At 48.5% G+C, this 14,483-nt stretch overlaps 1 protein-coding gene and 1 non-coding gene across 3 annotated transcripts in view; one reads left to right on the forward strand and one right to left on the reverse strand.

Moving 5' to 3' along the window:
• Positions 1-4,491: 4,491 nt before the first annotated feature.
• On the reverse strand, positions 4,492-4,564 carry TRNAR-UCG. The gene has a single exon. It is a non-coding gene; the product is annotated as a tRNA-Arg (tRNA).
• Positions 4,565-4,699: 135 nt separating this feature from the next.
• Positions 4,700-14,483, forward strand: part of POLG (DNA polymerase gamma, catalytic subunit) — a 23,199-nt gene continuing 13,415 nt past the window's right edge. Inside the window, exons 1-11 of one of the 2 annotated variants that reach the window (XM_034783427.1) lie at positions 4,700-4,850; positions 5,541-6,195; positions 6,653-6,848; positions 8,147-8,314; positions 9,452-9,598; positions 10,159-10,238; positions 10,867-11,049; positions 11,675-11,838; positions 12,160-12,283; positions 13,396-13,620; positions 14,168-14,288. In XM_034783427.1, coding sequence (XP_034639318.1) covers positions 5,603-6,195; positions 6,653-6,848; positions 8,147-8,314; positions 9,452-9,598; positions 10,159-10,238; positions 10,867-11,049; positions 11,675-11,838; positions 12,160-12,283; positions 13,396-13,620; positions 14,168-14,288 — 2,001 coding nt within the window. In that variant the 5' untranslated portion in view covers positions 4,700-4,850; positions 5,541-5,602. The remainder of the gene's footprint in view (positions 4,851-5,540; positions 6,196-6,652; positions 6,849-8,146; positions 8,315-9,451; positions 9,599-10,158; positions 10,239-10,866; positions 11,050-11,674; positions 11,839-12,159; positions 12,284-13,395; positions 13,621-14,167; positions 14,289-14,483) is intronic. The other variant, XM_034783428.1, reaches the window with a different exon arrangement.

Below are 14,483 nucleotides of genomic sequence, written 5' to 3' on the forward strand. Positions count from 1 at the left end.
TTCCTCCCTCCCCTGGAGCCATGCTGCCACGCGTGCAGCGCTATGGGGGCCAGGGCTGCGCACTCCCGCAGGGCAGCATTTGGCTCCGCCATGAGGCAGACATGCTCCCTCCTCCCCTGTGTTGAGATGAGTTCCTGTCTGCATCCTGTAAAACTTGCCCATACCGGTATTGCCCTGGCCTCTTCTTTTGTCATTCAGTGTTGCACGCATTCTAAAACAATATGCATTTCCTCACCTTTTGGGGGCAAAGCCAGACTTTGAGGCACCTGCTCCTCTACTTGGTGTAAACTTTGCTTGTGCCAATCAGAAACGAACACAAACAGGTTTTGGGCCCTGTCCCCTATGACACTTCTATGATGTCATAGTTGGTACTTTATGGGCCTGCCTGCCATGTGCAGGCAGGGAGAGGAGAAAGAAAAACTAATCCTGTGTATCCTGTATACACCCATAACCGAGCCTGATCACCTCGAAGCCTCTCTCTCAGCTCACGTGTTTCAAACAGAGTGTCTACGTTTGCCGGTCGTTATGCGTTGGTTTGTATTTGTAAGTATCAGTTATTACTAAATGCTGCATCTTTGTTTATAAATATTGTTAGTAGATATTTTAGTCATTGTGTGTTTTAAGTTTCATTAACTCTATTAGCTAATCAAACGCTGCTCCCTTACCCCTTGTAATTATCCCCAATAAAACTTTAAATTGATTAATTTTAGTTGTGTGTGTGTGTGTGTGTGTGCGCAGTTTGCATCATGACCCATACTCTCCTTGCATCCCTTACCAATATAGTCTATTGCCACGTGCAGCCTGGTAAATAACAGGCCTGCATTTTCTTTCGCCCCTGCGTGCCCGTGGCAATCCACACCCTGGATCCATGCTGCCGCGCGCAGTGCTCTGGGGGCCGGAGCTGTGCGCTCCTGCGGGGCAGTGTTTGGCTCCCCAGGGAGGCTAGCAGCCTCATCTCATGGTAAGGGGTCCCGGGCCAGGGGAGTTGGATAAGGGGTGGGGGCAGTCAGGAACCAGGGTGGGTTGGATAGGGGGTGGGAACCCAGGGGGTGGTGGTGGTTAGGGGCGGGGGGTTTCTGGAGGGGGCAGTCAGGGAGCAGGGGGGATTGGATGGGGCATGGGAGTCCTGGGGTCTCTCAGGGGGCGGGGGGTGGATAAGGGTCAGGGCAGTCAGGAGACAGGTAGGGTCCTAGGCAGGCAAGTCAGGGGACAAGGAGCAGGGAGGCTTAGGTAGGGGGTGGAGTCCTAGGGGGCAGTTAGGGGCAGGGGTCCCAGGAGAGGGTAGTCGGGGGGGGGACAAGGAGCAGGGGGGTTGGGGGGTTCTGAGGGGGGAAGTCAGGGGGCAGGAAGTAGGTGGGAGTGGATGGGGCGGGACTAGGGCAGGGCTCCCTGGGCGCACACCCTAATGAAATAGGCTGCACACGCCTATGAAACCAGACACAGGAAAGCCAGGAACCTCCTGTGGATCACTAGCAGAGTTTCCTCACTGGTTGAATACCTTGCTGTAGATTTCTTTGTTCTAGATTTGCATAAGCAAATACAGGGAAAGTAGGAAGCTTTAAGTAAAAGGCAGAGAGAAAGGATGTGTTCCCCAGAAGAATTCATATACCACAAAGCCACCTATTTGCTCGAGGACTCTAGACCTATTTTCATTAACTATACAGATTTTGGTGATAAAGGGAAGGGCCAGTTTAAACATATTTTAATCACTACCTTCATTCCTGTGCTAGCACTTAGTTATCAAAACCAAGACCATGTCAGAGGTCTGGTCTCACTTGTTTCCACCCTTACAGGTTTCCCTTCTGTTTGGCCAGCCTAGTCAGTTTCTGGCTCTCATGCACTAGCCCAAGGCATCTGCATACATTTGAAGGGGATGTTTAATACCAATTTTAAGCAAAACTGGGCAAGTTTAGTGAGACATTAATAAAATCAGCCCCATTTAAGCCAAATTATTTGAGCCTGTCCCTTTGTGAGTTTATGTAACTCAGAGGTGGCAATCACATACTGGTGAATTGTCAGTAATTAATAATACACCCAAATGTAGCCTTTATAAGGGAACAAACTGACCTAAGGGGCAGGAAAGAGGTGGCAGGCTGGCAGCAGTATTACTCTGTTAGCCAATTAGTTGCTGTTTCTCCCCCTTATAGAAACTGTTAGTTTCCGCTGCTCATGTGTTTTACTATGTGGGTGATTAATTCAGGCTAATTGCATACAGGTGTGTGGTTCTTACTTTAAGAGCTAGGCATTACGTGATGCTTGAGTCAGGCTATAATCTGAGAGAATGTAGGTTCCAGTCCTGAAAGCTACTCCACAAAGGTGGGCCCTGTGCCTTTTTAGTGTTCCGTCAATTCAGTGGCGCTCTGAGTAGGCATAAGGGTCTGTCTGTGCAGAACAGCTTGCAGGATCAGGGCCTTGGGCCCAAAATCTCAAATATGTTTAGGTGTCCAGCTTATGGGAGTTAGGTGCCTAGATACTTTTGAGGATCTGAGCCTTAGTGTGTAAGATTTCCGGGGGCAGGAATGCTGATCTTTGTTTAACACATTGTCCATTATTTTAGATTTTTCCAACTATTATGTTGTAACTGTCTGTTAATAAACTATGTGTTTTAAAATTCTGCATTCTGGAGTCTAGTGATTTACACTGTCTCTACTGCCACGGTCTTTGTCCCACATTTGGGCTTTAGCAAGTTGAGATGTGTGTGTAAAAAAAAAAAAAAAAAAAAAAAAATGCTGTCCTATGGTTGGATGTGATGGATAAGGAGCAGCTGGACTGGTTTATAATTTTTTTCTTGATACTGGGTCATTTTGCATCCAAGCTGGAGACAAGTAACTGTCTGTAGATCTTTAGATAATCAAATACGATCATCCTGAAACATCTCCTCTTCAAAAGACTACTAAGAAAAAAAAAATGTATGCACTGGCAAATACCTAGACATGCCTGAGGTGGCTGCAGGACACAGGATGGAAAAGGAAAAGTCAAGAATGTTGCATTCAGCATGTGTGCACGTGTGAGAAATACTGTACCCTGATAAAAAAGGGTGAAGAATGAATTGCAAAGAGGGTGAACAAGAATGGAACGTGGGGATACTATGTTTCTCCTGAATATTCACACATATATTTTAAAATGATATACAGTGTTTTATATCCATTTATGCATTGCAGTAGAGCAGTGTTTCCCAAACTTGGGACGTCGCTTGTGCAGGGAAAGCCCCTGGCGGGCCGGGCCGGTTTGTTTACCTGCCGTGTCCACAAGTTCGGCCAATCGCAGCTCCCATTGGCCGCGGTTCGCTGCTCCAGGCCAATGGGAGCTGCTGGAAGCGGCGGCCAGTACGTCTCTCAGCCCGTGCCACTTCCAGCAGCTCCCATTGGCCTGGAGCAGCGAACCGCGGTCAGTGGGAGCCTCGATCGGCCGGACCTGCGGACGCGGCAGGTAAACAAACTGGCCTGGCCCGCCAGGGGCTTTCCCTACACAAGCGGTGTCCCAAGTTTGGGAAACTCTGCAGGAGAGGGTAACTGGGATGCCCAGTATGATGGTGTTGACTTTGAAACAGACATTCATACATCCTCATAATAAGGCATGGTCTGGAATGTACAGCCATAAACCCAGATCCTGCAACACTTGCAAGCACGGTTAACTTTATTACTGTGAGTAATCTCATGGAAATCAATTGGGCTTCTCCGGGCAGTAAAGTTAAGTATATGCATAACTGTTTGCAGGACCAAGGCTCTATATTTTCAACAGGCCTTGTTCTGGGATATTCTCCCACTCATGCACTAAGTCAGGATCCGCTGTGGCATCCCTATGGGATTCATTATGGCAGGGGTTGGCAACCTTTCAGAAGTGGTGTGCCGAGTCTTCATTTATTCACTTTCAGGTTTTGCGTGCCAGTAATACATTTTAATGTCCTTAGAAGGTCTCTTTCTATAAGTCTATAATATATAACTAAACTATTGTTGTATGTAAAGTAAATAAGGTTTTTAAAATGTTTAAGAAGCTTCATTAAAAATTAAATTAAAATGCAGAGCCCCCCGGACCAGTGGCCAGGACCCGGGCAGTGTGAGTGCCACTGAAAATCAGCTTGCATGCCGCCTTTGGCATGTATGCCATAGGTTGCCTACCCCTGCATTATGGAATATTCCTCTGTGTTTTGGGATACACTCTCCAGGATCTTATTAGCTACAATTATTAATTCATTATTACTATTATTGCAATTTCACCCAGATGGTTCAAAAATAATCTGAAACGTTTTGAAAACAAATACATATACCATTATAGCTCTTTAATATGAAATAAAAATAAATATAAACATTAACTGCTATCACTGGCTAGGTGATTTTTGCATCAGCACTGGGTTCGTGTTCACTCCTCAGGTCTGGGCTTTGCCCTGTGGACATTGCTCTGGAATTCTTTCCTTTTTCTCCCACTTTAAAATAGGGGGTTTATAAATATATTTATAAAAATTCATTTCAGCCAACTTGGCCCAACAACTTGCGACCGCGGCAGGACTCGAACCTGCAATCTTCTGATCCGAAGTCAGACGCCTTATCCATTAGGCCACGCGGCCACCTTCTGCTAGAACTCTAAAGACAGCCTTAGGAAGCTGAGAAAGCGGCCTGGCTGCTGCGGATGGTTCCATCTACCGCGAGGCCCGGGGAGGAGAGCGTGAGCCGGCAACCCGGAAAGAGCGCCCAGCGGTGTGGGCTGGTCCCCTCGGGCACCGCCCCCTGCCCGGCCAGGGTCATCTGATCTCAGTTGCAGCCTCGAGACGCCGCTCGCAACGCGGCCAGCAGCAACTGTCCCGCCGCCGGGCCGGGCCGGGCCGAGCAGCCCCCGAGCGGCGGGAGCAGCGGGTGAGGGGGCCGGGGGGAGCCACCCCCGGAGGCTGAGAACTATGCGGGGTCCGGGGGAGGGGAGAGACCCATAGGGGGCTTGGGGGTGAGAGAGGGAGGCTGAGACCCATGGGGGGGAATGGCGGGGGGTGAGGGGACCTGCAGGGAGGGGAATGGGGGGGAGGCTGAGCCCTGCAGGGAGGGGAATGTGGAGGGAGGGGAGGCTGAGCCCCATAGGGAGGGGAATGGGGGGGGGGCTGAGACCCAGAGGGAGCCTGGGTGTGAGGGGAGAGACCCTTTGTAGAAGGGGAGGCTGAGACACTTAAGGGGGGGACTGCAGCTTTGAAGGGAAACTGAGCCCCGCTGTGGGGCTGGGAGAGGAGATTGGCAGAGAGATGCCTGAGGGTAGGGACACTCCCCTGGCTGGTAGGGAAAAGCCCAAGGGGAGGAGCTGAGTGATGGGACACATGGGGTTTCATTGACTCCATGGGAGGGTGGAGTGAGCTACTGGAATGGGATAAGCCAAGTAGTTGCAGTATCACAATGTTATAGCCTTGTCTACACTGGAGGGTTTTTTCTTAAACTGTCCCAAGCTGGTTCTGCTCCAGTGATGCTAGTGGTGGTTGCAAGTGCTCAGGTTCTTTGGGGGGGAGGGAAGCCCCAAATGAATTATGCTAAATTTCAATCCTTCTGTTGCGTTTCTCTTTGCAGACCTGTCCCACCAAAAAGGGCTGACTCTTGCCCGTTCTCCATGTTACTAAAGTTGGCTGAAGATGACACGTTTACTCTGGAGGAAGTTGATAGCACGTCTGTTTCCATCATCGAGAGCCAGGCGTGGGAGATGTGCCTCAGATTCTTCAGCCAGTCGCCCAGTGCAAGAGGAGGTCATGCAAGATTCTGGCACCAGCCAACGGCGCATGAACCCACTAAACATCCAGATGCTGTCCAAGGTTCTTCACGAGCAGATTTTCCGGGGTGCTCAAGTGCAGTACTCAGATGCTGACATCCAGAGGAGTGTGGAACATCTGCAGAAGCATGACCTGTGGGGCAAAGAGACATCCATGCTCCCTGATGTGGAGCTGCAGCTGCCCCGCATGTACGGGAACAATCTTGATGAGCACTTCCGGATTCTGGCACAGAAGCAGAGCCTTCCTTACTTGGAAGCTGCTAATCAGCTGCTCCACTGCGAGGTGCCCCCCATGCCCTCACAGTGGGCTTGGGAAGTTGGTTGGACACAGTACGGACCCAATGGTGAGAGGAAGGCTGTAGACTTCCCTGAAGAACCAGCCTTGGTGTTTGATGTTGAAGTGTGCATGGCAGAAGGCCATTGCCCAACACTAGCAGTGGCTGTTTCTCCAAGTGCCTGGTAAGATGTGATGACTGTAATATGCAAGAAAAGCCACAACACTAACTGTTACCACAGTGGCGATGGATGGAGGAGCAGCAGAGCTGAGCTTCTCCATTGTGCTAAATACTTGGTTTGATAGCGAGTAAATGGTCCCATGGAGCTGTAGCTATTGGACATAGGCCCATTCTAAAGCCTACTTGTGAAATTGCAGTTTGATTTAGTTAGTGAATTCAGCGCTGGTTTCACAGCCTCTGTGTATGAACAGGTAAAACCTGGGCAGCAGCAGTGCAAACTTCCCTACGCTGCTTCCTGCCAGTGTAGCTTAGCCCTGCTTGAAAAGTCAAATTCTGGGGGGAGGGAGAGAGGAATTTGGCCTCCTGGCTCATCCCTCCTTAGTCCTTCTACTAAGACTAGCAGAGGGGAATCAGTCTTCACAATTTTAAGTAATCCAAAAGATAACATGCTTCCTTTCCAGGTACTCCTGGTGCAGTAAGCGGCTGGTAGAAGAACGCTATACCTGGTCCAGCCAACTGACTCTGGCTGACTTTATTCCACTAGAAACTGCTCTGAACTCAAGCTGTCTCACCAAACAGGACTGGACAGAGAGATTGGTGGTGGGTCACAATGTCGCCTTTGATCGAGCACACATTAAAGAGCAGTACTTGATCCAAGTAAGTACTTTCCTCATTTTATGTCCATTTCATCCACCTGCTTTCTTCTTGGCTCTGTCCATGGCTTTGAGAAAAGCCACTTAGGACCTGATTTTCAAAATTTAGTGTATACAATAAATTAGTTAAATGTATAATTTATTTTACAAAGTTAATTTGCTAGGGCAGTTACTGCTAGTTACACATTTAACCAGCCATCTGTATGTACGCTCACCTAATCTGCATCTGCAGTTGTAAATATCCACAAATTAGACATGGTTTTTGTAAGTATAATTGGACTCACCTAATTTTGAAGGTCAGGTCTTGTGCCTTAGTTAACTGTAAGATAAGAATAACATCACTTCCACACCTCATGGGAGGGATTGTGAGCTTTGTTCCATTAAGGGTTGTAAATTGCTTTGAGATTCTCAACTATAAAGTGCTACAGAGGCAGCAGTCTGCCTCTTGGTGCTTTTCGGTTTCCTTTCCCTGTGAGCCAAAGCATAGAGACGTTGTGCTTAGCATCAGGAAAGTCATGAAGGCCAGAGCTGGCAGATGACATGGACTTCAGTAGCTCAAGATATGCGACAAAAATAGCTTGTAAGTAGTGGAACGAAGCAAGACATTTTGGTAGCATCTTGGTTTACTGCCATAGCACAGGCCTGGATTCTTTCATTTCTAACCCCAGGAGCCTTTAGAACACAGAAGAAACAAGCACTCCCATTGCTGCCGGAGTTGTATAAGGGCTTGGATCTGTGTGACTGATTTCAGGGCAAGCTGTCCAATCTGGGTGTCCAATTCTGTCAGTTCAGCACTAAGAAGAGCAAGATGCTGAGTGTTAAAGTCAAGTCTCAGTTGATTGCCTGTGTGCACAGAACACTAGCAGCTCAGACACCAGACTGCCTCCCCACCAGCCCCCTAGCTCCATTCTTGAGAAGCCTGAGTGCGTGAATTGTGAAAAAGGCAGTGGCTCCTCGACTGCCTGTTCTCTAACCCAGCGGTTCTCAAACTGTGGGTCAGCCAAGCTGAAGCCAAAGCCTGAGCCCCGTTGCCTGGGGCCAAAGTCCAAGCCCCAGCACCCAGGGCCGAAGCCTGAGCCTCACCGTCTGGGGCCGAAGCTGAAGCCCAAAGGCTTCAACCCTGGGTGGTGGGGCTCAGGTTACGCCCCTCCCCTCCCCCCGCCCGGGGCGGAAGCCCTTGGGCTTTGGGCTTTGCCCCCTCTTCCCCCCCCCGCCCCCCCAGATTGTGTAGTAATTTTTGTTGTCAGAAGTGGGTCACAGTGCAATGAAGTTTGAGAACCCCTAACCTGCTGTGCATTTCAGGGCTCCCGAATGCGTTTCCTGGACACTATGAGCATGCACATGGCCATCTCAGGGCTGACGGGATTTCAGCGCAGCCTCTGGATGGCTGCTAAGCATGGCAAGAGGAAAGGACTGCAAGAGGTCAAGCAGCACATGAAGAAAACACGCAGTAAAACTGAAGGGTCTGCAGTGAGTAGGAGAATCACTGAGGAAATTTGTGCATTGCTAACTAGTGCTAGAGATCCCAACTGCTTGTTTTCCTTCACTTTGTTTCCTTCGCATTTAAAAGCCTCCCCGCTCCTTCCCCTCCACAGGGGACCTAGCTCTAGCCTCCCCAAAGGAATGGTTTAATAGATTGCTCCATTGCATTGTTTGAAGGAGAAGAGTCTGTAATGAATGTTTCATATTGTGCTGTTACTGGCCATCTCTGTACACTCCAGCTGGGGTCTGAAAACTGAGCTAGGCTCTTTCTGTCTCTTCTGTCGTCACATGTAATAAAGGGACTGCAGTCAGACCTCTGCTGGTGACCTAGTGCATAAGGCACAGTGGAGCCATCTTGCATTCCTGTAGCTTCAAAGGAGCTACAGGTCTAACAGGAGTAGGAAGTGGTCAGTGACAATAAAGCCAGTGGCTCTCACTTGCAAACACAGGAGGAGCAAGTCTGTGGAATAAGAGAGGGCCATTTTACCTTGGCAAAAACAGTCGTGCCCCAATCATATCTGTTCAGAATACTGCTGCAAAGATCATTGTCCTCGCCTGTCATTGTGACCATATCATCCCTCCATTGGCTCTATTGCGTCAAACATCTCACTTTCAAGGCCCTTCATGATTTATCCCTACCCTACCTATCTCCTCTCATTCGTTATCAAGATATCAACTCCTGCCTCCAATGTCTGCCTCCAGTGCCCACTTGCTAAATTTTCAAACAAGCACCTTTGTGTCTTCTCCCATGCTGCCCCTTATTGCTTGGAAGGAGCTACCTGTAAACATCTGCAAAGCTACCTCATTATTCTCCTTCAAATCCCCTTCCAAAACTCTCCTTTGCCATGATGCCTACAAAACCCTTAGATTATACAGAGACGATCTGTTGTTCTGAGTTTGCATGATGCCTAGCACAGTGAGATCCTGGTACATGACTGGGGTTCCTAGACACTATAGTAATACAAATAATAATTTTTATATAGTCTGTTTTCTTATCATAACTGTACTTTCGGTATACTTTAGGTATATTAGTTTAAAAATAGTCCAACAAACTGCCTCTGCATGTCAGTCAGCTGCCAATTCTTTTCCTGCCCTGAGCTGGTCTGCTGGCTTGTCTCTTTGCAGATTGGCTCGTGGGACTGGGTGAACATCAGCAGCATTAACAACCTTGCAGATGTGCACGACCTGTACGTTGGGGGTGAGCCGCTGGAGAAAGAGGCCCGTGAGCTGTTTGTCAAGGGGAGCATGAGTGACATCAGACACAACTTCCAGGTAAGGGTGAGCAGCTTCTGGGAGAGGCCAGGGGCGGAGGAGCCAGGCCAGGGGAATTCCTTTAATTATAAAAACAAAAAGAACTCTCAGCAGGAATAACATTTTCTAGCAGCATATTTTCCATTTCCTTATAGTGGCTTTTGGAGACATACAAAGCATCCCCAGCTACGGGCAATGAAAGATGGAGCACTTTGTGCTACTGTTAGTAGTCTCCATGGGCAGCATCTCCATACTAATGATCAGGGCAGTTACAATTGGGTCCCTTTTCTTGCAAAGTTGGTGCACGTCTCAGTCTCCCAGCACATTGCCGATGTGACCATTGGTTGACTAAGATTTGCATGCCTCTGACCCAGACTTCTGAGATTTCTTTCCCAGGGAGAGACCCGAGGGGAAGTTTGTGAGGATGGGGTAGAAAACTGTGTTGTGGAGGTCTTTAGTATAACTGGCTGACAGTCACAATGACACTAGGTTATTGCGCCCCTTGGCTCGGCCAGTTCATTGCACTATGCTCTATACACACAGTCTAATCTTCCTACTTTTTGCCTGTTTCTGCCCCAAAGGAACTGATGAAGTATTGTGCCCTTGATGTCCAAGCCACTCATGAAGTGTTCCAGAAGCAGCTGCCACTGTTCATGGAGAGGTGAGAAGGAGTTTGACCTTAGCCGACACAAAAATTAACTGTTGCACGGAGCCTCGAAACTGGCTACAGATACAGGGAATTTGGCACAGTTGCTGCAGTCTTGTCCAGCCATGCTGAGGACCTGAGTTTGATCCTCATGGAGATGGGGGATAAACTCATTTCCAGGTTGGCGATCAGCATCTGAGCTCTTTATGTTGTGGAAGGTTGCAATGGCAGACTGGTGCCAGAACTCTGGGGCTGCACAGAGCCCCATTGCATGGGGACCCTGATCCCTCTCTCCTGGCTAGAAGGAATAAGCATCATAATTTCACACTCAGCTAAGGTGGGCAGCTCTCAATGAGAGGGATTCTGAAATGAAGCTCTCCTGGGTGGGACTGAGGGATCTTGGTGAAATGGACTTTCTTCTGCCTGCCCTACATACAGATTCATATTAGGGCCTTCAGTAATTGCCGGTGCAGGAGGGCAAAAGCCATAGACCGTTCCGGGCAGTAGCGTGAGGTTGGGAAACTCCTAAGTGGAAATGGAGCTGAAGTTACAGATTTTGTATCTTTATTTGTAGAATAGCCTAGTGCTTACAGGCCAAATGCCTTCTGGGTTGTGCTTAATACCATATGTATTTGTGCTGTAGATGCCCCCATCCTGTGACCTTTGCAGGGATGCTGGAGATGGGTGTTTCTTACCTGCCTGTCAATCAGAACTGGGAGAGGTACTTGGATGAGACTCAGGGCACCTATGAGGAGCTGCAGAAAGAGATGAAGAAATCCCTGATGAACCTGGCCAACGATGCCTGTCAGCTGCTTTATGAGGAGAGGTACCAGCTGGGTCATGAGCATCATGACAGGGGGAAATGCAAAGGAGGAAGGGGCTTAGATCCTGGCATTTAGTGCAGAAAGAGAAAGCATTTTTCATTTAAAAACAGCAAAGGAATTTACTTAGCACTGATATGACAATATGTGGCTAGATGGCTAAGAAGATTGTTGAGGAGACCTGAAGCCATTCATCTTTAGATCCCCAAATCTGTCCCCATATTCATAAGGGCTGGCCCTCAATCCAATCCCTAGCAGACGAATGTTCAGAGCTCAGAAACTATCTTTAGATTTGGCACCAGATGGTTAGCAGCCTCTGTAGAGGCTGAAGATTCAATGGAGACTGAATTTGACTGTTCAAGTCTGGGTGAGGCATGTTGGCAAAGGGTAGTATGCGGGAATCTGGCATTGCTGCGGTCCACTGCTTTTATTCTGTTCATAACCCTCAGGTTAATGCTTGACAGGGAAAATAGTCAAAAATTAGGTCCGTGTGTGTCCCTCCTCCTTGTCCCTGGTAAAGTAAACTGGAACCAGGTGTCAGAATTCAGGATGTCGGCAGGGTCTAGATCAGGCAGAATGTAGAAATGCAAAGCCGAAACAAGCTACGTGTAATGTTGTTCTGCCATGCAGGTATAAGGATGATCCCTGGCTATGGGACCTGGAGTGGGACCTACAGGAATTTAAGCAGAAGAAGAAAACAACAGTAAGGAAGAAAAATGAAGATGTAAACAGCGAGCCAGCCAAAGTGGTGGCAAACCCGTCTGCCCTAGAGTGGCAGGAAGGTAGTGCTCTTGGTGGGTGTGCGTGGTGGGGAGGTGAGGGTGGAAAACAGGTTTAATACCAACTATCTCTAAGTTCTAGTGAAGTTGCAGGAAAGACATGCAGCACAGATCTAAGTGGTGGGAAATCGGAACCAACGGGAAAGGGCAGCTGTCAGGTAGAGGCATAGTCAGTGTAACTTTCTAGACCAGGAGGAACAGAAACAACTGAGCAAACATGGAATCACGTGTAAGAGCAGCGCATGTCGGAAAAGGCACTGTTTCTCATCATGCTGCATTCCCAAGTGGGTGCAGAGAGAACATCCCTTGCTAAGGTTACATTTATTACAAAATCAGATCCTGGTCCCCCCAGTGAAGAGGAAGAGCTGAGAGTCCCTGAGAGCTGGGTCTTCCTGGAGCGTCTGAAGGAGACTATCAGTTTGCTACCAAAGAGAACCCAGCACCTGCCAGGCCACCCGGGGTGAGTCATTCAAAGGGGGTTTGCATAACTCACCACTTAATGGTGACTTTGGTTTGTAGATAGAAACATTTCCAGTTGCTATTACTAATCCATGTAAGTGTTATCTGAGCTCCTCTTCCTGCCCATGGGGCCAGGGTATTCCAGCTGTTTAGTCCCTTTCTAAATGCCTTTGCTGATGGGCATTAAATAGCCAACAGGTGGTAGAAGGATAAGTGAAGTGGAGAGCCTGGAAACTGAGTGGATGAAGTATGTACCTTTTTCTTCAGAGGCCGGGGTTACACTCTGGCTGTTGTGAGATTAGTGGGTCCCAGTTCAGCTCTCAGTAGACAGGAGATCATCTCTGGAAGCCACCACTAAGAATTGGGCACATTTAAGTATTCTGCTCAAAGTGGCCTGTGCTGAGCCAATGTGGAAATTAAATTGCCTCCCGCTTCTAGAGAAGATGGACCCTCCCGCATGTTGGAAGCACCACAGCTACCCCACTGCCCTGCTATCTGGGGTTGACGGTATACTCAACATATACATTGTTCTATGCCCAAAGAAAATCTGAAACTGCCTCTCAGGGCTGGCAGTTCTTGAGAATGGGTTCCTGAGCTGGACCATGGGCTCTTCCCAGAAGAGGAAGAGAAATCCCCATACTCCCAAGGTTTCTCATACTCCACTGCAATCCTTTGTCCCAAAGAGACAGAAAAAATATTCGAGCTTCTCCAGACAGATAGCTTTTTATAAGAGGAGATGGCAAAATCATTCCCTTGTCCCTAAGAAATGCAGCACTTGGAAAGCATGTGCTTGGAGGCAGCCACTTAATGTTTCTTTTTGATGGGTGAGTTCTATTCAGATGATCTCGCATTTGCTGATGGTCCCGTTGATCATTCACTGGATATTAGATCAACTAAGTGGGCTCGACAGATGTGCTGTCCTTCTTGTTGGGGAAACCCTGTCCTAGGCTAAAAGAGATGAAATAGGATGGACCACCTCGAAACATGAATAGTGAAGGGAATTTCTCATATTGCCTTGTTAACCAAAATGAAAGTCAGTAGATGGGGAGGAAACTTTGAACTGCTCTTGAAGCCTTTCTCCCCACCCTAATTGTTATTGTCTTGGGTCTATAGATGGTACCGTAAACTCTGCCCACGCCTGAATGATCCAGATTGGGTGCCAGGTCCCAGTCTCATCAGCCTTCAGATGAGAGTGACACCAAAGCTAATGAGACTAACCTGGGATGGTTTCCCAGTGCATTACTCTGAGAAGCATGGCTGGGGCTACTTGGTGCCTGGGAGGAAGGACAATTTGCCAAAGGATATCTCAGAGACAGAAGAGCCATCCTGTCCACACAGGTAGGAGAGTGAGAGAGATGGGCTGGGCTATCTAAGGAGATGTCAGCAGTAAAGTTACTATATTCACTAAGCTGGAAGAGAGTCCCATGTTGCTAAGACTTCTGATCTTTAGTGGTTATTTGCTGAACAGTTTTGGAGAGGGAGGTTCTGGGAAGAAGGTCAGCAAATTAATCCAGAGCTCCAAAGTCTCAAACTGCTTGGCAATCAAATAAGGCAGTAACCTGAGGGCATTTAAAGATTCATCTATTCCTCCCTGAACAGAAGCCTGTGCTTTTCTCCCTTCCGATCAGAGAAAAAACCTCTCTGGCTAACAGTGTTTGGCTGGGAATTTTGGCCTCTCCTTCTGAAAGATGCTGGGGAGTACGTTGCCCTTATTTTCATCTTCTTATCTGAACAGATGTCCTTGTGGAGCCTGGGAACTCTCTGTCCGAGGGTGCTGCTTGTGGTGATAAATTCCATTTCAGATGCTCGATATGAAACCTGTCTCCACTCCCAAAGACACAGGTTCCTGAGTACCCCTCATCTCTCCTTTGCCTTCTCCCTCTAGGGTTATTGAGCACCTGTACAAGGAGCATTGTAAGGAGAGAGGGAAGGAGCAGCCTTGCTCACTGAACAACTGCCTTGAAGAGGAGCTCATGTTAACAGACAACAGCACTATCTGGCAAAAGGTAAAGCTGGGTTTGCTGGAACTGAGGGATGAAGGGAGTAGAGCAGTGTTTCCCAAACTTGGGACGCCGCTTGTGTAGGGAAAGCCCCTGGCAGGCCGGGCCGGTTTGTTTACCTGCTGCGTCTGCAGGTCCGGCTGATTGCGGCTCCCACTGGCTGCGGTTCGCTGCTCCAGGCCAATGGGAGCTGCTGGAAGC

The sequence above is a fragment of the Trachemys scripta genome, chromosome 10 (assembly GCF_013100865.1).
Source record: "Trachemys scripta elegans isolate TJP31775 chromosome 10, CAS_Tse_1.0, whole genome shotgun sequence".
NCBI lineage: Eukaryota > Metazoa > Chordata > Testudines > Emydidae > Trachemys > Trachemys scripta.